The sequence below is a fragment of the Schistocerca piceifrons genome, chromosome 1, assembly GCF_021461385.2.
Source record: "Schistocerca piceifrons isolate TAMUIC-IGC-003096 chromosome 1, iqSchPice1.1, whole genome shotgun sequence".
Taxonomy (NCBI): domain Eukaryota; kingdom Metazoa; phylum Arthropoda; class Insecta; order Orthoptera; family Acrididae; genus Schistocerca; species Schistocerca piceifrons.
In genome coordinates this window covers 662201993-662225550 of record NC_060138.1, presented here as the reverse complement: position 1 = coordinate 662225550, position 23558 = coordinate 662201993, and the positions used below count along the sequence as shown (strand labels likewise).

Below are 23558 nucleotides of genomic sequence, written 5' to 3'. Positions count from 1 at the left end.
TCCTAAACAAAAGTCAGTTTGGTTTCCGTGCAGGTCTTTACAGAAGAAGCAATATTCTCTTTCACCAACCAAGTTCTGGAAGCCATGAACAAAAAATGTCTGCAGTAGGTATTTTTTGTGACCTCTCAAAAGCCTTTGATTGTGTAAACCATCTAATCCTTTTGAGGGGTTGAGTTGGGTTCTTTGGGGAAGGAGACCAGACCGCGTGGTGATCGGTCTCATCGGATTAGGGAAGGACAGGGAAGGAAGTCGGCCGTGCCCTTCCGAAGGAACCATCCCGGCATTTGCCTGAAGCGATTTAGGAAAATCACGGAAAACCTAAATCAGGATGGCCGGATGCGGGATTGAACCGTCGTCCTCCCGAATGCAAGTCCAGTGTCTAACCACTGCGCCACCTCGCTCGGTAATCCTTTTGAAAAAGGCAGAATATTATGGTTTGGGTGGTACTGTTGGTTCCTGGCTCCAATCATACCTAAAGGACCGAAAGCAGACTGTAATGCTGAATGGCTCATCCAGAGAACCTGCCTCATCTGAGTGGGACTCAGTAAGTTGTGGTGTGCCACAAGGCTCTGTTTTGGATCCACTGCTTTTTCAAATCTTCATTAATGATCTCCCACTTTGTTCTGATACAAACAGTAAATTTACTCTTTTTGCAGATGACACTACAATTCTAATTGACGATCTTACAAACAACAATCCTGAACAAACTAAGACTAAAGTTTTCAATAATATTGTAAACTGGTTTTCTTCAAATGGTCTCTCACTCAATACAGATAAAACCCTTTATATGAGATTCCATACTCCACAAAGAAATCTGGAAGACATTAACATTAAAAAGTACAGAGATCAAGAAATACAAAAAGCTGAGGTTACAAAATTCCTGGGTACTTATGTAGATAGCAAATGTAACTGGTCAGCACACATTCATCACCTTTATAAAACACTTAGCTCAGCAATATTTGCACTACGTGTTATTGCTTCAGTGGCTGAAGTAGACACCATTAAGGCTTCGTACGTCGGCTATTTTCATTCATTAATGTCATATGCTATTATATTCTGGGGGGAACAAACGTCTCGCAAAGAGCATTTTCACTGCACAAAAAAAAAAAAATCCATTAGAATAATGAGTGGTGTCCATCACAGGCACTCTTGCAGGTGCTTGTTTCGAAAGATGGGGGATCCTTACCACCTCCTCACAATGTATCTTTTCCTTGTTGACCTTTTCCTGTAGAAACCCTTCTATCTACAAAGATAACAGCCAATTTCATGACTATAACACAATAGCCAATAACAAGCTGCATACTGAACTGAAAAGCCTCACTATGGTTCAAAAAGGAGCTTATTACTCCAGCATTTAGCTGCTTAATGCTCTCCCACTACACATCAAATGCCTTCACAAAAGATTGCCAGCATTCAAACAAACTCTCAAGGAGTACCTGATAGAGAAATCTTTTTATACAGTTGATGAATATGTGAAAGAAAATGTATATAATCACTAAGCTTGTAAGTGTTGCAAACTTAGTATAATTAATTTTATTTTGAGTACTATCATAGGCATATGACAATTATTTATTAGTATTCCTGTATTTCCTTTGTAATATTTATTTTATCTCGACTCCTGCATATATTACATATCCTTAACATGTGAAACAAAAATGTTCTGTTAATTGAATGTGCTGTTGTTTAGCTGATATCTTATTTACATTGCATCTTTTATTTATGGAAGATATATTTCAACTGTGTACAATCTGACGCATTCCATATCAGAAATATATTACTCACCCTTCATGTGAAACACAATTTTCTGTTAATTGATTGTGCTATTGTTTAGTTGATTTTTATTTACATTGTATCTTTGTACTGTACTTATACAAGTTACATTTGAACTATGTAGAATCTGACACATTCCATATCTTTGCGATTCACTCGCTACCAGGATCTACGGAACATGAAATGAAATAAAAAAGAGTTTGTGAATATCAAAATGTGTGAAATAAATGATCACATCTTTTGATTCCATTGATTTAGAGGCTTAAACTATTTACACTGCAAAGAGACTGAAGACCTTACTATTCGACATAAACTCAAATAAAGCTGATTCAGGTGACAGTAGTAGTGTATAACATGCAAGCTCCCAGTCATTTGAGTTAATGCAGGCTCGAGACTGCACAAACAACCAAATGACATGTTTAATCAAAGATACACTTTTAACTGCTATTTACTGTATTTACAAAATATACACTAGCTTTCAATTCACTTTCAGGAAATAACTGTCCGACTTTTTCTGTTTATGTTTCTCCATTCACATTTTCCTGATAGTGCTGCTCATTTTCTGGAGAGTAGCAACATTAAACAAATTTTGTCCTGATTACTTTCAACGACAGACCAACTTATTTCAGTGCCTCAGTGAGTCAATAACCACTTCCTCCATCTCCTCATCGTCACTCTTTTCCTATACTGAACACACTTTGTTCACTATCTAGGTCACATGACAGCTAAAATCCCATTTTACAGGCATCAACACTTAATTACATATGGATGTAAACTTAATCTATGCCTCTCATTTCACAGGATCGATCAAATAAGCAGCTGCATCACGTAACTTACTACTATAACTTTCTAAGTTACTTTCAATGGAGGTGTTGCAATTTTCTTCCACAATGCCATGGACTGCACGAAGCACTTTCAGTGATTTCAAGAAACTAAGGATGTCTGAACCTTCTTGCATAACCTATTACAAGACACTCAACTGGTAATATTTCATAGCTGTGAGCATACGTTGGTTATGCGAGTGCAGTAACAAGATGTAACACATCTCATAAAAGGCATTTGTCATCCGAAACAAGCACATCTGCTGAATGATAATGTGGTGTAACTGCACAGACACATCCAGAATCACAGACTGCATTGGGACACAAGCACAGACTACTACTGGACAACATACAGCACAACAGCCGCAGCCATTTCCACGTGTGCATGGCCTGAGAAGTTGACCAACCTCCTGGAAGATTCCGTGGCTTGACCCACCGTTGCTCAACAGACAGACAGACAGACAGACAGACAGACCGCAGCCAAGGATCTTCTTCCAGACATCCCTGTGTGATGCATAAATGCAACCCCTTCCACAAAGTCAGAACTGGACAGCTGTATTTAAACCCATCTCTAATGACCTTGATGTCGACAGTATGTTAAATCCTAATTTTCCTTCCGAATAAGCAGCTCGCACCCCAGCTGCAGGGGAAGTGCCACTGGCCACTGGCCACTTGCCTGCCATGCTGGGTTGAAACAGTAAAGGGCGATGCCAAACCACTCTAGAGATGAGGGTGACCCTGAAAGATTGTTTAAGTTCACTGGATTAATAAAGAACTATTTATAGATCAAATTCTTGTCAGGTCTTCAGCCGGATCGAGCTATCATCTGCACACAATATTTCCGTGGTCCACCTGGCCGCCATCATCAGGTGAGAAAAGCTAAGCCACTCTCGCCAGTTATCGATGAGAGCAGCTTAGCTTTTCTCACCTGATGATGGTGGCCAGGTGGACCGCAGAAATATTGTGTGCAGGTAACAGTTTGATCCGGCTGAAGCTCCGACAAGAATTTGATCCGTTAATGTGCCGGGGAAGTATACATAGCCACATCAAGAACTGTTTATATTTGTTGAGTACTTGTCTACAGCTTCCCCCACTCCAGTGGGTGTCAAAGTACATCCTGACAAATGCGGAGATGGCTCCCACCAACCAATAGCTGCCATACGCCCCCCCTCCCCCCCAAACTGTTAAAGTGTGTTGTACAGTAAATTAGCAGCAGGGGCAAACACAGAATGGAATTAGTCTCTGAAGATAGTACTGTTCGTCCATGCTCCTAGTGCTTGGTTCTTGTTTCTTAGAATGTGCATAGTATTTTCGATTTTCCAATAACTGGCTTCACACACTGAATTTGCATAGAAAAGAACAGTAAGTCTGTACTACACTTGCTTGCACTTCAGTCTGAGTGACTGAAGTTCACACAGGCATTTCCTTCCAATACAGGGAGCTTTTTACATCTGTTCTGGGAGAAAATGATTCTATTGATTATAACTGAAGAATTTATCATAAAAAGAACCACGTGCGTCTGTTAGCATTAAGTTTTTCCCCTGAACAGCTATTTCTTGAATCCTGTAGCAATGCTTAAAATGAGAAATATATAAGATAATGGAATGGCAACACTTACCTATAGAGGATTGGTGAATGGAGCACAGAAACACCTAACATGTTTAAATTGAGTTGGTCATCCTGACGCAGCATTAAATTTTCCTTCAGTCTTCAATTCCATGATAATCTCCTGCTTTCTCTGTTAAGATCAGATCTTATACGAAAACTACTGCTGCTTTATTCTGCTGGAGCCGAAAGTGCAGTGCTTCCCATAAGTTTCATGTAAAGTGAAGCTTTAGGCACATCCAGTGACAGTCTGTTTTGGCTATTAGCTTTGTTTGCAAGAATTTAACAACTTTTCTTTATTTTTCTTACAGTCTCTCACTGTTCGTATGCCTATCCCGTAATCCTGAGAAATTTTTATTGCAGTTTTGCCCCTTTGTTGTTTAACTGTAACTTCTAATTCAGTTTAGATTCTAAGAACAATACATTTGTGTTTATCTGTTAATTTCCACACTTTCTCTAATTTCAGCAACAACATGAAGTGTGATACAGGTTGACACTCATTCCCAATAATCCATTTTAGAAGCTGCAATATTATTGAGATTTATTGACAGGCAGAAAAGAATGATCAACTAAGCATTCCTCTTGGCAATGTTCAACAGTATGCTTTCACTGCGTATCAACACAGAGCAAGAATTCTAATTCTGAAGGGAACTGTCCGAGAGAGAGAGAGAGAGAGACGACCTAGGAGAAAGGGAGGCAACAACATAGACAGGAAATTGGCTGCAGACATGTTATGAGGGCTGAGCACCCACATTTACCTGGTGGTGAAATGAAAACATGAAAAATATTTCTGGGCTGCCTGATGGCGGAATGGGGGGACTGCATTGTCTTCCATGGTAAAAAATGAGTCAGATGCACAATACTGTACTCTAAACAAAAATATTCATTCTAGTAATTATGCGTGGAAAATGGATAATCTGCACCTTGCTCTTTAAGTAATTGACTCACATTCATCCTGATATTCTAACATAGGCTGATGATGTTAAATACTACCATACAATTGATTTGTCTGGCTAAACAGATTAACAGTGTATTAATCCTATTACTGTTGTGCAAAACACGTAGTGTGTGTAACATATCTACAAGTCCGTGCAGTTTGTAATGAAATTTCAAAACTGTAACCAAATGAATAGTGATATCATCCTGGATTTTTTCTTTAGCATAAATAATTTAACACAGTTTTAAGGTATTCTCGTAAATGTTTTTTCTTCAGTAAAATAATCTATGAACATAACATATAAATAACATACATATGCACACAAAATTGATTTATGGCAGCAAAAACTTCACAAATGTTGAATTCTTCCTGGCAATACAAAAATACTTACATTACACGTGCTCAGTATAATCACTGATACTCAGTTTTAACAAGATGAGACGAGACGAGTGTATGAATTAAGATAAATGTATATCTCAGGTGAAAATTTACAACAATGTTTAACTCTTTGCAGATTTCTATTAGTTTCTCTAATGTGGAAGTGTCATTCCATAAATGATATAAGTAAATTGTTTACAGTAATGCTGTTAACAGCTTTTGACCACACCAGTGAGTTTTGTTTATTGGAACAGCTTCAAGGCTTCACTATTACTGCTCTCAGAAATTTTTTGCCTGGCTAGATGTAACAGTTTCCTGCTTTTATAGTCAATGGCAGGCAGGATATTCACTAAGCAGGTATATACTTCACTGCAGTTACAGTAGTGTACTATTTGCCTCATTAGTAAAGATTCATAATGAATGATAATACACTGTCAAACACTCCAGACAATGTTGGAGCGTTTAACCAAAATGACAGTCGTAATTCAGCTCACATGAATGAACAACAAAATTTGTTATGGCATGAGCTGAACACTGTGACTTGAGTGAACGAATGTAATGGGACAAGGAGGACAATCCTAACCACAAAGGTTACCCATCATTTGCAGTACTTTTTGGCTTGCAACAGTTTCCTCAGAAAATGTATAACCAACAGTGTTACATAATTCTGAGACGATTAATAAGAGGCTAATTACAAAATGTTGTCCTAAGCCACCTACTCAAATTTTGTCATTCCAAAGCTTTCACTTAATTTCTCTAGTTTAGTGTACATTCTACAATGTTCTGTTAAGCAACCACACTGAATGACCCTATTTCAAAATACAGCAAAATCTACAACTAAACTTAATGTTCAACACTTTTTGAAATATGTTATTGTCTACTTTCACTGATTTACCAACTCTCATTGTAAACTTTTGTGCTATGCAATGTCCAAGCTTCATACCAAATGCACTGTTGTGCAACAAACAACAATATGCTAAGAATAAAAGAGAACATGATTCATAAAACCGAACAAAAATGAGTGAGAATATTTTGGATTATGACTGAATTATATCTGAAGTTTTATTATTTTGTTACTAGAGCAACATAATGAATATATTCAAAGGAGAATATTTTAAGAAGTTTGTTTATTTGTTCATTTAACACCCAAACATTGACACAGTTTATACAGTTTGTTCTCTAGCCTGTGCAAGAAGCTGGCGGAAAGTTTTCCTTGCTAACACAAATTAGAAACAAAATATTTCAAGCAGCTGAGAAAATTTAAAATATTTACAACAAGGTGAATGAAAATTAACGTTCCACCCTCTTCTCAGGCTGTCACGGGGAAGAAAGCAGCGTGTTGCAATCCATTACAGGCCACATGAGCCATGTATCATGACGACAAGGAAACACTAAACCTAATGCATGTCTATTACCTAAGTATCCAGTTCGGTTCAAGCATGGACATTAAACTGTTTACCTTTAAATCATCTATGTAGCTCAGAAACCTTTACACCTCTTTTCTTGTTAGCTAACTAATACTCTGGATCTAGTTTTAAGTGTTATTTACACCATTCTTCTCCTCCAAAAAGAAAAGAAAAGGAAAGAAAAAAAGGATATGAAAAATCTGCACTTATTACTGTTATATGTTTCAATGGAGATAGTTCAAATATCTAGTTAACACCACTGCTTTATAATCTCTCTTGAAAGTTTTTTCTGATGCAACTCGGGGAAAAATTCTCAGCAAGCCTGACTGGGGAAAAACCAAATTTTAACAAAGCTCTGTTAACACTTCTCACTTCCTACACAGATGATACGTTCACCCAAAACACAGCTTCCACTTAAGGCAACTATTCAGACGTGTGGAATGTCATAAAAGATCACCTGCCCTCCCCAAGAAGCTGAATGGTTGAGAAAGGCTGAACATGTCTGAAAAAGACTAGCTGGTTCTATCAAACAAGACACTTTTCCTGAAGAACAAGGCAATTCATCAAACTTCACATCTTTAACAGATCCCTTCTTTTTCACTTTCCCATTGTAATTCTCAACATACACTGTACAATAAAAGAACATTGAGTTTGTGCACACTTTTCCACATTTCAATAACAGCTATTTTCACTAAACCAAAATATCAACTGCAGCAACCCGTCAAATTCGGCAGACTGCTATTGACAGCTCCAAAAGTGCACGTAAAAAAAGAACGGCTTCCTGGGAGCTAACCGGCCCAGCCGTGTCCCTTGGACAGCGAACACAAAATGTTTAAAAGTGTAGTAGAAGAATACTTAACAGTGGAATTATATATAATATATATATCTTGCACTTTTAACAATCAATATTCTTCTGTTTTCTGTAACTGTTTAAATATCCAGACACTGTAAGAGCAGAACAGTACACGCATGACACACTCTGTGGTACACCGCTTTCCTCCTTCCTGATGTGCCTACTAAAACGTGGCAGGCTTAACGCTGGCACTGCTTGTCACCAGGCCTGGAGCACTCTAGTAGTATGTTTCCTGTTCCAACCAACCACCTGGGTTTCGGCGTAGGTAGAAACGGCGCACTTCATCGTAAATGAAGATGGCTAGGGAGAAGGGCAGTCCTGGTAGCCACCACACAAATCTGTAAAAAAAAAAAATAAATTGAAAAGACAAAAGAATATGGGTAAGACAAGCTCTAAGCTACACCATATTAGTTTGAAACATTCTAACCACAGGTATAAATACACGAACTTCCTTCTTTTTATATTTTTAACCACAAATTTGTGTCATATGCATGATAAATCTAATATTTTAAATGTTTTACACAGGATGTAAAGTATCATGTTACATATTATACATATATGTATAGAATCAAATACAAAATTGTGTGTTGCATCATTTAGGAAAACATTCTAACACATGCTACCCATTAACAACCTAATACCTTCTTTAGTGGAAGTATTTCAGCAGCAAACACTCTTATGACAGCAGATTTCATTTCTAGAGGCATGTTCATATGAATAGTTAACCCTTTTACCACCAAGTACGATCTAATTACAATACACAGTACCTACAAAATGTGTAAATCTCAATCTAATTGTGATACTGATCTTGTGGACTTCTTTGCAAAATATCTTCCTCAACCACCTCATTTCTCCTCCCTGAAGAAGGAATTTAAAAATGCTACTAAAGGGCGAGTTTTAATTTGAATAATTTGCACAATTTTTTCTCAAACTTTAAGATCTATTTTTGTTGTATTTTTATACATCACATTTGTTGCAAAAACCTGCGTGCAGCATGACTACCTTGCTTTTCACATATTCTCACAAAATAATGTTATGTGCAATTACAGTACTTACCACAAAATGAGAGAGGCAATGAGACATAAATAAAATACAAACACTAGACATAAATAAAATACAAACACTGAAAAACATATATCATCCTATGGAATTTCAACAGGTCTAACCTCACACCACTTGAAAACTGACAGTATGGGTAGTTGTCATTGCAGATGCCTGTCAGTAATATGGGACAAGATTATACAACTTTTCCTACATTGTTTACGAAAAGTTTTAGGCAGTCACTTTACAATACATTTCAAGCACAAAGTGATCATCATGTCTCCACACCCTGAAATATTGTCCACATGACATTCTGGAAATAGTTGGGAAGTGAGACAACTGCCATTAATTAACTTGCAGGCAGTGGACAAGTTCAATAAGAGCATATAAAAATGTTTGTGCATGTGTGCACAATGCTAGTTGTGTGTATATTTTTGCTACTTAATGCCAATAATTTCTTAAGCTTCATTTCCATTTTCCTTTGCCTGTTGACCTATTTGTTTCCAGACAAAGTGAGCAGCTGTCACATGGAGAAATAATTAAGATTTTAAAGAGTAATAAGCTTTACAGCAATGATGAGCTAAAGTGCAGTACATTATTTTGAGACACAGGGAACTGAGCCAGGCCCTGACTGAACTCACGTAATACATTAATGATTGTCGGCGTGGTAGACTGGCTGCCAGCCTGAGTATGGTCTTCACGCAATTTTCTGCACTAGTTTAGGCATAATGCTGGGATGATCCCAAACAGCTGCCTCCAAGAATATGATACACAAACAGCTAATATACAATAATATGCAGAACAAAGCTTACACAATTCACACAACAGGTTCCACCCACAACTCATCTCCCTTGGGTTAACAATGACTGTGGCAACAGGAAGGGCATCTGGCCAGAAAGTTAACATAAAATAAATTTGTCAAATCATGAAAACAGGAAGCAATGTATGATGGGATAAACAGAAAGATGAGAAAGACAGATGATGAGCAAAGGTGAATTTCTCAGAAAAGGTGGAAATAAGTGTAAAGTATCTTTGTGATTAACCTGTTCTCTCTGGTGAGATAACATCCTCAAATATTTGTCTACGAGAGGTGAAGAGGTGCAAGTCTCATTTCCACAATTTTGACTTGAGACCATATTTATAATACCACCACACTGCTTCATTTATGGAAGAGGGCAGTCTTGCTCCAGCCAATGACGTATTTAAGTAATGATAATTGGACACATCCGTTTCAATACTGCCTAAAACAGCCATGGCTTGCAGCAGGTCTGCTGCCCTTCTTCCACAAACAAAGCAGTGTGTGATTATTACCTATATGTGATCTCAAGTTGTAATTGCATAAATTTACTTATGGCCCCTTTTGTCTCAAATACAGAAATATTTGAAAGTACTATAGTGACTGTCCCCCACTAACTGTCAAGAATCACAATTCACTTCATTGTTCTCCATTTACACATTCTTTTCTCTCTGTGCATTACTGCATTTCAGCTGTTGTCATTCCTTCCTTATCAACAGGGGCAAACTATGGTGTAACAAGTTGGTCATAGGGAATAACATGTTCCACTACTAACTGCTCAGATGTGCTGAAGCTCCAGAACAACAAGCCCATGGCATCTGATGATGTACCTGGAAACGTAAAACTGTGTTCCGGTAGCTTTTAAGTATGGAACAGCCCACTGTGTACACCTTGGTTTAACGTATGTGCAGATGGGGTACAAAAACTGTCAGCTCAGGACATTGACATTGTGCAATGGCAGAGTGCATACCTCCACCTGCTGTGGAGGCCCACTTATGCTTTGGCATCATGACTTGGCAGAGACTTTTAAGCCACAAAGGAGGTGTGGGCAGGCATCCCAATGCAGATGAATAAGACTTGAGAACTGTCATTCTACATGCTACAATCTGTTGTAGGCTACAAGTTATGAGCAACCCCCAGCAAACAAAACTGTAAAAGCAGTTATAATACAGAAGAGTTATCCCCGATCTGATTACATTCTTTCAGTAGCTTAAATAGATCACTGCTCTTCCAGCACTCGCTCCAATTGCAAAGGAAGACGTCACAAAGCACAGTTTAGTGGCACTGCACAGCAGGCTCACTCAATCAATTAACTTCAAGAATGGTGACTGCGAATTATTCGTAGGTAAAGTTGACACACACACACACACACACACACACACACACACACACACACACACACACACGCAATGGAGTCACAGATGATGTATGGAGTGCAACCCCACACCATAACCCAACGATACCAGATACATTCGAAACACACACACACACACACACACACACACACACACACACTGGTGGAAACAACTTTGAAGATTATTAACTGACTTATGTTCATACAGGAATTTTATAGCATACTCCTTTGGGATGTGCCAGATAAAATATAAAATCAGATGTCTACTTGAATACACATTAAAAAAAATAAAAATATGAATTTGTGTGTTGATAAGATTGTTTATTTGCCTAGAAAATAGTTAAACATCTGATGAGATATCAACTTACTTCAGGGGATACATCCGCAGGCCTTTGTCCATGCCTGGACAATATGACAAGAAGGCAGCCAGAGCAGTCTCAAAAACAAGACCGAAGTTCAGAGCCCAGTTCCTGTAAATATAACAACCTTTTTAGCATCCAAGTGTACATAAAAGATTAAGGAGGGACTAAATTTTTATTGCAAAATCATCATATTTATTTGTTGCACTTTATTATATTTCCATTATATCCCAGCTGATTTGAAAAGCCAAACTTCTTTCTAGGATTCCGTACATCAATTGATAATAATAGAAGTCTTTTACAGGATCAGTTTTTGTCAGTCTGTTTGTCTATCAAGACCCCGTTTCCCTAGGAACGAGTACTGGTGACAAGCTGAAATTTATGTCAAGTACTAAGGTCTGTATTCCCTTGGAAGTGCAAAAAATTTAAGTTTCTAAGTCAATGCAATCAAAAGATACAGCTATTTATTTGTCACCTATTTTGACACTCGCCAAACCTATAGGTGAACTACCTATACACAGTAAATAATCCAGTTTGTACAGAACCTTCAGAGTGTGAGACCTACTAACACTTATTTTTTTTATTTATTTTTTATTATACCCTGGCTTATACAAATCTATAATGAACAAAACTTTATGTTTCCACTGAACACTGGGGCTGTAAAATATTTAGTACAAGAATATTATTGAGAGATGAAACCTCATGCCTGAAGGCAAAACTTATAAAAATAAATTTGACTCATCTGGTACTTGCACCAAATATCTAAATTTGGACTATATCACATAAATTCTGATCTGAGATTATTTAAATCGAAAATAAAATAAACAAAGCCAATGCAGATACAGTACACAATATTAAAATCACCATGTATGTAAAATGTTACTTAGCAACACAGCAGAGGTCACTGATTGTATACAGTGTATCACTTAGGTATCTAATACATACTCACTCAATACAGAGTTCTCATTGCTACCGTATGGTCTGCCACTAGTGACCACTTTATATGGTCATTGCTCTGCTTCTAGGGGCACATCAGTTTTGATGCTAGATCCAGGTAAGTAAAAAACCTCCTGAGTATGTGTTTGCAAGGGGCTGTATACATCAACGAAAGTTTTGTTCTTGTACCCAAAGATGCAGAATCAACTATTGTACACTAAGCATACTCCTAACTCATTTTTGACCAAAACTAACAACTGATTTTTACACCAAGCCCCACAATTACAATTAATTGTAATATATTGAATTAATCCACAACTGACAGCTTTGTGTGTTCACCCTTACTGTTTCTCACTTTTTGATAAAGCATCCACTTCCGCAGCTCAGTGGTCAGTGTGTCTGGCTGCTATGATAAGGACCCACATTCAGTTCCCAGTACCGTGTAGCATTTTTCCTTGGTAGGAGGTCTGGTACAGGTGCAGTCGGTCTCATGAAGTCAACTGAGGAGCTACTTGAATGAGAAGTAACGGCTCCAAAGTCAGGAAAGCTGACAATAGCCAGGACAGCGATGTCTAATGCCACACTCCTCCTCACCACAATTCAGTGGAGCCAATGGCAGAGGATGACAAGATGGTCAGTTGGTCCCGTTTGGTCCATCAGGGCCAGAATGTAGAACTGCACTTTGCTTTTGGCACAGTGGTAACGAGCCTCTGCTGTTAAATTTTCCTCATCACCTGTCCCAGTTTAATGTTACACCAATGATGGTTTTACCTTAAATTATCCAATATATAACCTTATATCACTTTCAAGAAGGGTTAGGGAATAATTGCGACATTTGCTACTTACCTGTTAGTTCTCCTAGATGAGTGTCCTACTGTGTAAATATGAAATAAACAAATTTCAAAAAAAGAAGTGCTCTATTCAGCACTTCGAATTTTCAGCTCTCTACCACAATTATGAGCCAACTAGGTACACCATATCAGATGGCGTAAGGTTTTCTTCGTATTTTGCTGGTACATACCTGAAGTTTTGGTGACAATTTTTTGCTCATAGTAACATGCACAGTAAGATACCATCTCCAATTTCTAAATTAGCCAGACACTTCAACAGTAATGAAACTTACAAACAGAGAATGAAAAATGACAAAAAAAAGTCATGACTTTTGGTTTTTCAGCCATTTCAGTGACTTATCAATAATTTGTTATGACTTATTAGTCATTTCTTACTTCTATTCTCTCTCCAGTCGCAGAAAACAGTCCTCCTCCTCTGAAGACCTAACTATTTTTCATTATGTTCATTCTGTTCCTGCAACTACCGTCAATAGATTTCATTTCATATTTGTTATTTTGCATACTTCAAAATTATTTAAGAAGTGGTCTACAGTGACCAACTTATTATCAAATACGCTGAAGTTCAGTCACAACAGAATACTTTGCAAGAATGGAAATATTTCTGTAGCAATTATCACATCTGCATATAACAAGTAGCAATGTTTGTCAATTTCTTCCCCCTCCCCCCCCCCCCCCCCTCTCTCTCTCTCTCTCTCTCTCTCTCTCTCTCTCTCTCTCTCTCTCTCTCTCTCTCTCTCTCTCTCCCCTGCCCCTCCTTCATTTTTTGTCCTGGTGATACTGCAGGGCTTTCAGTTTTAAGTATCAAAATATTTGAGTGTATGCTACTGTTGATCTTGTTTCTTTAATCTGTGTATTTCCATATGAAAACATGGACTTTATATCTATTTTTTTTGGAAACCTAAATCAACATGTATGGAAGGCAATTTCAATCTCATTCCTCTCATGTGTGAATTGTATTTATCGAGGGTTTCAACCACTGTGCCATCATGTTTGATAAATATATATATGATTACTCCACATATTTTCATATTTTTAATCTTACACTATAGAAATTGTCAATGTTTAATGAATAAACACTTGATCAATACCACATACACTGAAAACCGTGAAGGACATCATGCACAAATAGCAGAAATAATTCTGAAAATAATGAAAGGGAAAAAAGTTGTACACACCTCATTCCCTGGTGAATGATAGAGTTGCGACGAGTCTTGCAGATGATCAAATCAGCCCACTGCACAATCACAATTGTTACGAAAAACGCAGTGTGGCAGGTGTATTCCAGTTTCTTTCTGTCCTGATAGGTCTGTAAATATAAGTCATTACAAATATCATTGTTCTAATGGAACCCATTATCAGTTCTGAGAATGTATCTTAAATTAAAACTAATATACAACCCACTTTTAACTAAAGCACTATGTACCTACCATCCTTCCTCATTTAGTTTCAAAGGTTCATCACAGGACAACAGCAATATACAACAGCAAATGAAACACTGTCAGACTGGCACTAGGCATAGATTTACGACACAAAAACAGATACTTTACAAGACAAAACATCAAAAATTAGTTACATGTTAAGTGAACACTTTTTAAGTAATATACTTATTGGTGAAAACCTTGACAGTGTACTGCTCAATGAATCTGAGGACATCTTAAATGACATAATTCATCATAATCATTTGTATTTCTAACTACAAATTATTATTCAGCTTAAAAGGTGCCAGAATGCAATGCTGTAGGTAAGGCTATCAAACCAGAAGCATGAAACTTAATTATAGGATATGGCTCAGGCCATGCACAAATAAATCACAAGACATTGACCCTAAGTAAAGGCGTGGATGGTATTAGCCATCCCAGCATTTGGTCTACAGCTCACACAAGCTATTATCTTTGTAGTTAGGTGTGTTTGGGGCTCAGTCTTCAACGTAAGTTTAAAGTGTTATTTATGAATCCAACAATTTCAAAAATATTGCAGAAAGCACAATTAACAATTTATGTTCTTAACCTAATGGAGATTCCTTGATGGAATAAGACATAAAATAAAGGGAAGGCAACCACTAACCTATAGCAGACTGATGTCTGGCACACAGAAACATGCAACAGAAAATCTTATTTATACAGGGCTATTACAAATGATTGAAGCGATTTCATACATTCACTGTAGCTCCATTCATTGATATATGGTCACGACACTCTACAGATACGTAGAAAAACTCATAAAGTTTTGTTTGGCTGAAGCCGCACTTCAGGTTTCTGCCGCCAGAGCGCTCGAGAGCGCAGTGAGACAAAATGGCGACAGGAGCCGAGAAAGCGTATGTCGTGCTTGAAATGCACTCACATCAGTCAGTCATAACAGTGCAGCGACACTTTAGGACGAAGTTCAACAGAGATCTTCCAACTGCTAAGTCTATTCGGCGATGGTATGCGCAGTTTAAAGCTTCTGGATGCCTCTGTAAGGGGAAATAAACGGGTCGGCCTGCAGTGAGCGAAGAAACGGTTGAACATGTGCGGGCAAGTTTCACGCGTAGCCCGCGGAAGTCGACGAATAAAGCAAGCAGGGAGCTAAACGTACCACAGCCGACGGTTTGGAAAATCTTACGGAAAAGGCTAAAGCAGAAGCCTTACCGTTTACAATTGCTACAAGCCCTGACACCCGATGACAAAGTCAAACGCTTTGAATTTTCGGCGCGATTGCAACAGCTCATGGAAGAGGATGCGTTCAGTGCAAAACTTGTTTTCAGTGATGAAGCAACATTTTTTTATTAATGGTGAAGTGAACAGACACAATGTGCGAATCTGGGCGGTAGAGAATCCTCACGCATTCGTGCAGCAAATTCACAATTCACCAAAAGTTAACGTGTTTTGTGCAATCTCACGGTTTAAAGTTTACGGTCCCTTTTTCTTCTGCGAAAAAAACGTTACAGGACACGTGTATCTGGACATGCTGGAAAATTGGCTCATGCCACAACTGGAGACCGACAGCGCCGACTTCATCTTTCAACAGGATGGTGCTCCACCACACTTCCATCATGATGTTCAGCATTTCTTAAACAGGAGACTGGAAAACCGATGGATCAGTCGTGGTGGAGATCATGATCAGCAATTCATGTCATGGCCTCCACGCTCTCCCAACTTAACCCCATGCGATTTCTTTCTGTGGGGTTATGAGAAAGATTCAGTGTTTAAACCTCCTCTACCAAGAAACGTTCCAGAACTGCGAGCCCGCATCAACGATGCTTTCGAACTCATTGATGGGGACATGCTGCGCCGAGTGTGGGAGGAAATTGATTATCGGCTTGATGTCTGCCGAATCACTAAAGGGGCACATGTTGAACATTTGTGAATGCCTAAAAAAACTTTTTGAGTTTTTGTATGTGTGTGCAAAGCATTGTGAAAATATCTCAAACAATAAAGTTATTGTAGAGCCGTGAAATCGCTTCAATCATTTGTAATAACCCTGTACTTGCTTTCAAGCTCTTGATCTTCCTCTAGAGAAAATACACACACAATGCAGGCACGGTTGTGTGCATTTGCTCTCTCTTCTACTACTGGTAGACAGAGAGTTCAAAAGCTAAGCTAAATACTTTTTTCTGTTGTGTGTTTCTATCCACCACACATCAGTCATTATAGTTGAGTGGCTGCATTTTCTTTATTTTGCATATGTTCATAATCCATTAGTCACAGACTGGTCACTTTGTGTCTCAAGAGACTTTTTTTTAAAGTTCTGGTGGCTGGCAGATGCCCCTTTAAGTATTGTGGCAATATAGGTAAAGTTAAACTTTCTTTCATATTCTGGAAGAAAATTATAATTTTTTTAATCTCAGATTCAACTGATTTATATGCATAGGACTCTCTATAAAGTAGTAGAGATGTTTGAATGAATTAAGGAAACAATATTAGTGAGTATAAAAAATGTGCTAACAGCACAAATTCGCAAGTCCAATGAAGTACAAAGTGGGAAGCCATTTAGCATATGTTCCCTACCTGGCACTAGCTTCCAAAGACAAAGTACTACAGATCTTACACCTATGAACACCAGATTAGTATACAATCCCCAATAAGCTCACAAGGTTGTGTAATTCTCCTGTCTAGCAATTCAAAAACACTCGTATGTAAAAGTTTATTATTTCTCTAGAATTTCAGTCTACAAAGTTCTGATTTCTGACTGAGAATGAGACACGTATGTCTCCAACATTCATCCAAGGAGAAACTAATAATTATAAAAAGACAGGACATGGCAGCAACAATATTGCATGCAAGAGCACATGATGGTGGCAATATGCCGAAATGGGCTCATAGTTGATTTATAAAATAAACACTATTTAAAGGAGCAGTGTAGATGGCTGATACTCATAACAATTCTTGCACTAGTTTAGGCACAGAGAGAGAGAGAGGAAGGGAGGGGGAGAAAGAAAGAAAGAGAGAGAGAGAGGGGGGAGGGGGGGGGGGGAGAAAGAAAGAGAGAAAGAGAGAGAGAGAGAGAGAGAGTGCGTGTATATTTTCACTGGAAGGAAGAGGAAAGCTTGATGGCTAATGAAATTATCAGTGCTGTTTCATGTGTCTACGCATCAACACACTGAACATAAGTCATCGTTTATTGCCGATTTTTTTCATTGGTTCTACCCTGGAATATCAATTGTCAAACTGCACATAACTTTTTTATATGTTTCAGTGCAGTATTTTGATCACAGAACTAAATACGTCACATTTCATGTAGGTCTTATTGTATGTAATCACTTTCCTTATGAGAGAGTAGTGTTCAATAATATTAACATGTACATGAGTAGAATTCACTTGTGGATATTTTAGAAAATATGACAAAATATGTTTCAGTTTTTGTCAACTGTTTCACATTTATTCCTTATAACAAAACTTTTTCTTAAACTTGAGATCATTAACTACCGTATTTGAAATTTGAGACTCGAAATTCAAGGGGAGAGAAAAGTTTTAGACCGCACCTCCAAATCGAAACAAAGTTGGTCCATTGTAACATGAGACACAATTTAGATTGAATGGATGAAGCTACAGCTACAGTAGGTTGGTTCGAGTCATAATCTTAACTGTTAAGCTTTCCCAAGTAGCCATTGCTATGTGTCAGGCACTCCGTCTGTATTTATATGAGTACCCTTCCTTTTTCACATGCTTCGTCTGGTTTGAATCGATTGATTATTTTGTTTGATCTGATAAGTGCCGTTCTCTTTGTTATAGGTGTTTACGTCACTCTGAGCTGAAAGTGCATTATCGTACTGTGTCATGCATTGTTCGTCGCATTCTGATAATGAGTGTTTGCGACCTGTCGCCGCTCGCGGCATGGCTTGCTTTTGTGCGTGCTGCCGCCGCTTTCAATAATAATAATAAAAAAAGAGGAATTGTCTAATAAGCAAAAAAATGGCAAGAGACTGCTATTTGTTGTTACTTACTCTGCTGCTTTCTTTGATAATGATCAACAAGAACCAAATAATAGACTGCGTATGATAGATGATGTTCTGAACGAGAGTTTAGCAAAAATTTTTCTCCGTTTGAAAATCTTTGCAGACACCTCTTTAGTACATTACATTCTGCACAGAAATTAGAGTCATCTTAGATTTAAAAATCTAGTCAGTTGCTGTACTTCATTTCTGACTGTATTACTATTCAGCATAAGAATAATACGAATATAATCATGACATGATGAGTATATTCTTCCGCATTTGCTGTTGTCTCACTCTAGTTTCATAGTTTATTAGGCAGGCAGGATTTAAATGAGATAGCAGCAAACACGAAAGAATACATGGCATAATGCTTACATTCTTCTACCTTTTCTTTTATTTACTGACACAGAGGTTTTGGCGCCAGTATTTATCTTTGTCCCTGCAAAGCGTGCCTGTATAGCGGTACACATATTCGACAGCAGAAGTTAGTTGTGGCGGCACCTACCAACATTTTTCAGAACTTCCAGTTACTTTGCACTCGATTCTAAGCCTCAGGCGGTTTTTTGGATTACAAAAACTGGAAAAAAAGTGCGGCTTAGATTCGAGTGAATACGGTAGTTTTTAGTAACAATGTATGTAGTTTTACCTGAACAGAATGAAGCACTCATTAGAAATGAGAATTTTTTTAAAGGTTTGTTAATACAGGGTTTCACTACACTTACCACAACATTATTATGATGATGAACATCGTACATGAATGGCAGAGGCATGTCAGCCTTTTCTTGGAAATATAAACATAGAGCTCTGTTGATTAGCTTTCACAGTTTCTTTCACAGCTTTCACCAAATAGCAAAGTTTATAAAATCCAACTTTTGAAGTAAGAGCATCCTGCTTGATTGCCCATTAACAAAATGAGTGCCGAGATAATTAGGCAACAAAGGTTTGGCAATTACATGCTTCTTGCTTTCATCATTTTTGTAAATTGATGTGATCTAACCATTCTATGTGAAGGTATTACTTCAGTTATTAAGTACAATACTGAAACTAAAGAGCTGATCTTCCCACCATCTTTATTTTGTATATTACAATTATTCTGAGAACAATTTTGACCTACACTTCATCATTTAGTTGATTAACTCTTAACTCTACATTTGAGGTAAGTACAAAAAAATTACTATGGAAAACCAATATACATAAAGAAGAAAACTAAAAGACATCCACTTTTTCACTACAAAAAGTTATACACCTAATTACCTGCATAGGACAAAAAACAAAATGTAAAGTATGCCCAACTGAAAAGGAGACCTTAGCTGTAGCAGTGCTGTACGTAGTCCCAGTGGATAAATGTGTTTCTGAGAGATGAAATGGTGGTATTTCCAGTTGTACAAGAAGAATTAATGGCTTCACAGCAATTGCCTCATTTCTGGAGAGTTGTTTCCGCAGTTTGTTGGAGAGCGGTTATCCAGTTTATTCATAGAGAAGGGAAGCATGCTTCACAAATATATCAAGGGATGAAAGAGGTGTATGGACAGCAGAGTCTCATATGGTGCACAATATTTCGGTGATGTCAGTGTTGTGAGGCAGGATGTGTAAACATCAAGGACACGCCACAGTATGGGCAGGTGCATGTTCTCACCAGTGGTGCCACAATTTCAGCTGTTGAAGAGCTTACAAGGTTGAATCATTGAACCATAAGTGATGCTGCCACTGAACTATCAGTAAACTAAGGAACTGTGCCATACATAATCCACAAGAAGCTTTGTTATGGCGAAGTTAGTAAACCATGGGTGCCCAAGCATCTTTCAGATTCAGAAGATGGAAGTTTGCCTGACCAATCTGTTAAAGATACACAGAGCAAGGAATGGATTTCACTGCTCAGATTGCGGCATGTGATGAAATGTGGTGTCCCCACTTTGACTGTGCCACTAAATGGATGACCACTGAGTGACAACGTCTTGGCTCCCCTCATCCAAAAACAAGTCAACTGCTCTGGGGGCCAGAAAAGAGATGCACAGATCCTTTTTCAAAGAAGGACTTCTACTCATCAACTGACTATCATGGGGTGCAACATTTAACACTGAGCAGTATTGCAACACATTGCTTAGGTTCTGACAGGCCATCAAGAACAAGCACAGGAGCAAGCTTTCAAATGGGATAGTGCTTCTCCAGGGCAGTGCTGGGCCAAATGTGGCCAAAAAGACCCTCAATTTCTTTCAAAAATTTCAATGTAGATCATGGAACAAACATTCCCCTTACAGCCTCGATTGTCTCCCCACATGATTTGCATATTTTCAGCCCCTTAACACAATCTCTGAACGGTCAGAGGTTCTCCTGTGGCAAGAGAGTGGAGGACAGCTGTGGAAAACTGGATCTGTCAGCAACCCAGGAGTTTCTACACTGAAACCATCCTCTTCCTTCCTATGCACTGGGATCAGTGTATTGATGTCAATAGCAACTGTGTGTAGTAGTACTGTTCCAGATGAACTGTAACTATAATACTGTTGTTATAACTTCTTAACATATAACTCTAGTCTCCCTTTCATTTGGGCACACCCTATATTAGTTACTTGATCCAAAACAGGTTTTAATCACAAAAAATTAAAATAATCCTTCTCTTTCAATCTTTATATTTTGAAAAGACTCATACCCATTCTTGTCCATAAGAATCTGGAAGATCATTAACAGCCTTCGAGTCCCACTGCTTTCGAATTCCAAATAGTTTGAGAGGCAAGAAACCGTTCTCAGCCATTATTACAAAATAGACAAAGAATCCTGCTGCAGCCTGTATCATGCCAATCTGCCCATACGCCATGGAGATAAGCCTGCAGAGCAAATATTCACCATTAAAGTATTCACTCACACAAGAAAACAGACTTTACTGAAAACAGATTGAAAACACATTTTCAACTATCAAGTAAAAGTATTTATTGCACAAACTGACTAAACTGCATTTCTTATATGATTTTAGTATTAATTTTTTCTTTTTAAAAAATGAGCTGATGAAACTATTGAAATTCCAAAAGTTGCAATTTTTTTTTTTTTTTAAGAAAAGAAGTTCTGTTGTTAACTGATTTAAAATCACAGTTATATATCAAGCAATACATGTTTGTTATAAATCAACTATGTTGTTACAGGTTATTTGTGAAATGATATTCATCTAATAGCAGCAATGTCAGATAACTATGCTGTGTAAAACACAAGCCAGCACCACTCATGCATAATAACAACATAATAGTAACAGAAAAGGTCTTAAAATGGAATGAACTCACCAAACCACTGTCTCAGGTGTCCAGTCTGGCTTTTCAAGGGTAATATTTACCTTGTGTAACAGGGACTGCAATGTGTATGGGAATAAAAACAGACAAGGTTATGATGAACACATCAAATAAAAATGCAGCATTCCCCACAGACAGAGCAAGATTAATAGGTAGTTTAGCATGTTCTCTTTCACAAGACACTTGCAACTTTAAGGCTCGCAACTAGGGTGATGCCCCCTGTGCCATAGTTCCATCAAATATTCATTTACATCACAAACACAATGGAACCATTACTCTCCATCTAGAAGTAGGGGTTATACTCAGAATTACTGTATGCATATTACTTCTGGTGATTATGGTTGGACAGGAAACTGGTAGTGATGGAGAACTGAACGTAGGCAAATGAAACACACAGGTGGGGGAACGGGAGACACCACAGTTGTGTGATATGGTCAAATCAATGTATCACCAAGTATGTAAAAACTGTTGCCAATTACTAAGAACATACTTTAAACTCACATGACTGACATACTTACTTTCACATACTAAACAGAAAAAATAAATTTATACAATAAATGATCAGTGACAGTCTACACAGCTAGTCTGCTGAGTGCACCTGTGACAAATTACTGTACATTAATACGAAAACTAGTTTCTGCTGAGATACTAAAGAAAATGTACTAAGTGCTTCCAGGTTCTAATACTAGTTACTACCAGCTGCATTTGTGGTAGTAAAATTGTGTTTATGTTATTGCTTACATGGAGACAATTTATGAAAATTGGTGAATGTACAAAGATGATTAGGAACTTCTTACATTTATTCCTTTTGTAGATGAGAGATCCAAGAGCCATAAATACAAAAGAAAATAAGCCTGACACATATATGATTTTTTTTTTAATTTATGAGGAGGAAGACAACATACTCCAAGTCTTGGCAACTAAAAATCTGCATACAATGTCTGTAAATTCAGCATGGGTGATGCAATGAACTATAACAGAAATTTCTTATGAGAATAAAATCTCACACTGTATAAAATAACTGAATGGAAATGACAGTTTGAGCATGGTCACAAAATAGAAGTGTAATGCATACTTCAGGAAGTCTATTTTGGTCCAGTATATTTACTTTTATCCTACAAAATATCTGTGAAAGGGGCGAGGAAAACTAAACAGTTTTCTGCCACAATCTGTAATGTGAAACAAAATGGAAGCACAGGGTGATCTTAACATTAATGAGTCTACACAAGATCAAGATTACAGAGTGATCTGCAAGTGCAGCCAGCTAGGACTAAAAACCTGGTTGCGAGCCAATGCCACAATATAGACATGCATTTATCTGGTTGCCGGTTGTTGTTGGAGATATAAGGTGACAACACCACAGTCATCCAGCAGCCAACGGGGGTTATCATTCAAACATACCTGCGGTTCACCAGATTGTCCCTGTACGGATCGCGGGGCTGCCGTTTCATGATATCCGACTCTGGAGCTTCGTAAGCCAGAGAAATAGCAGGCACCTATAGTGGCAGTGTTAGTAATACAGTAGAGAGTTAGTAATCAAGAACCATGCAATGGAAATTTCCCTGTCTACTTAAAACCAGTAGAGAACAATAGACATCTAACAGAGAAAGACAGAGGCTGGGACTTGTAAGGTTTGTGACAGGAACAAGGGATGTGTAATGGGGAGCAGCAATGAAAACAACAGAGATGAGACTGAAATTTCAGCTTGCATGCTAGGATATACAGAGAAAGTCTAGCACAGCATAATTAAATAAAGAAAGAAA

The 23558-nt window shown here is 37.9% G+C and overlaps 1 protein-coding gene across 5 annotated transcripts in view; it reads right to left on the bottom strand.

Moving 5' to 3' along the window:
* Nucleotides 1-6621: 6621 nt before the first annotated feature.
* The window catches only part of LOC124805582 (sodium/potassium-transporting ATPase subunit alpha), a 653503-nt gene continuing 636566 nt past the window's right edge, over nucleotides 6622-23558 (bottom strand). For all 5 annotated transcript variants that reach the window (XM_047266173.1, XM_047266160.1, XM_047266166.1 and 2 more), the window contains 4 exons: nucleotides 21168-21342; nucleotides 14283-14413; nucleotides 11330-11431; nucleotides 6622-8108 (listed from right to left, as the gene is read on the bottom strand). In XM_047266173.1, the coding sequence (XP_047122129.1) occupies nucleotides 7988-8108; nucleotides 11330-11431; nucleotides 14283-14413; nucleotides 21168-21342 (529 nt within the window). In that variant the 3' untranslated portion in view covers nucleotides 6622-7987. The remainder of the gene's footprint in view (nucleotides 8109-11329; nucleotides 11432-14282; nucleotides 14414-21167; nucleotides 21343-23558) is intronic.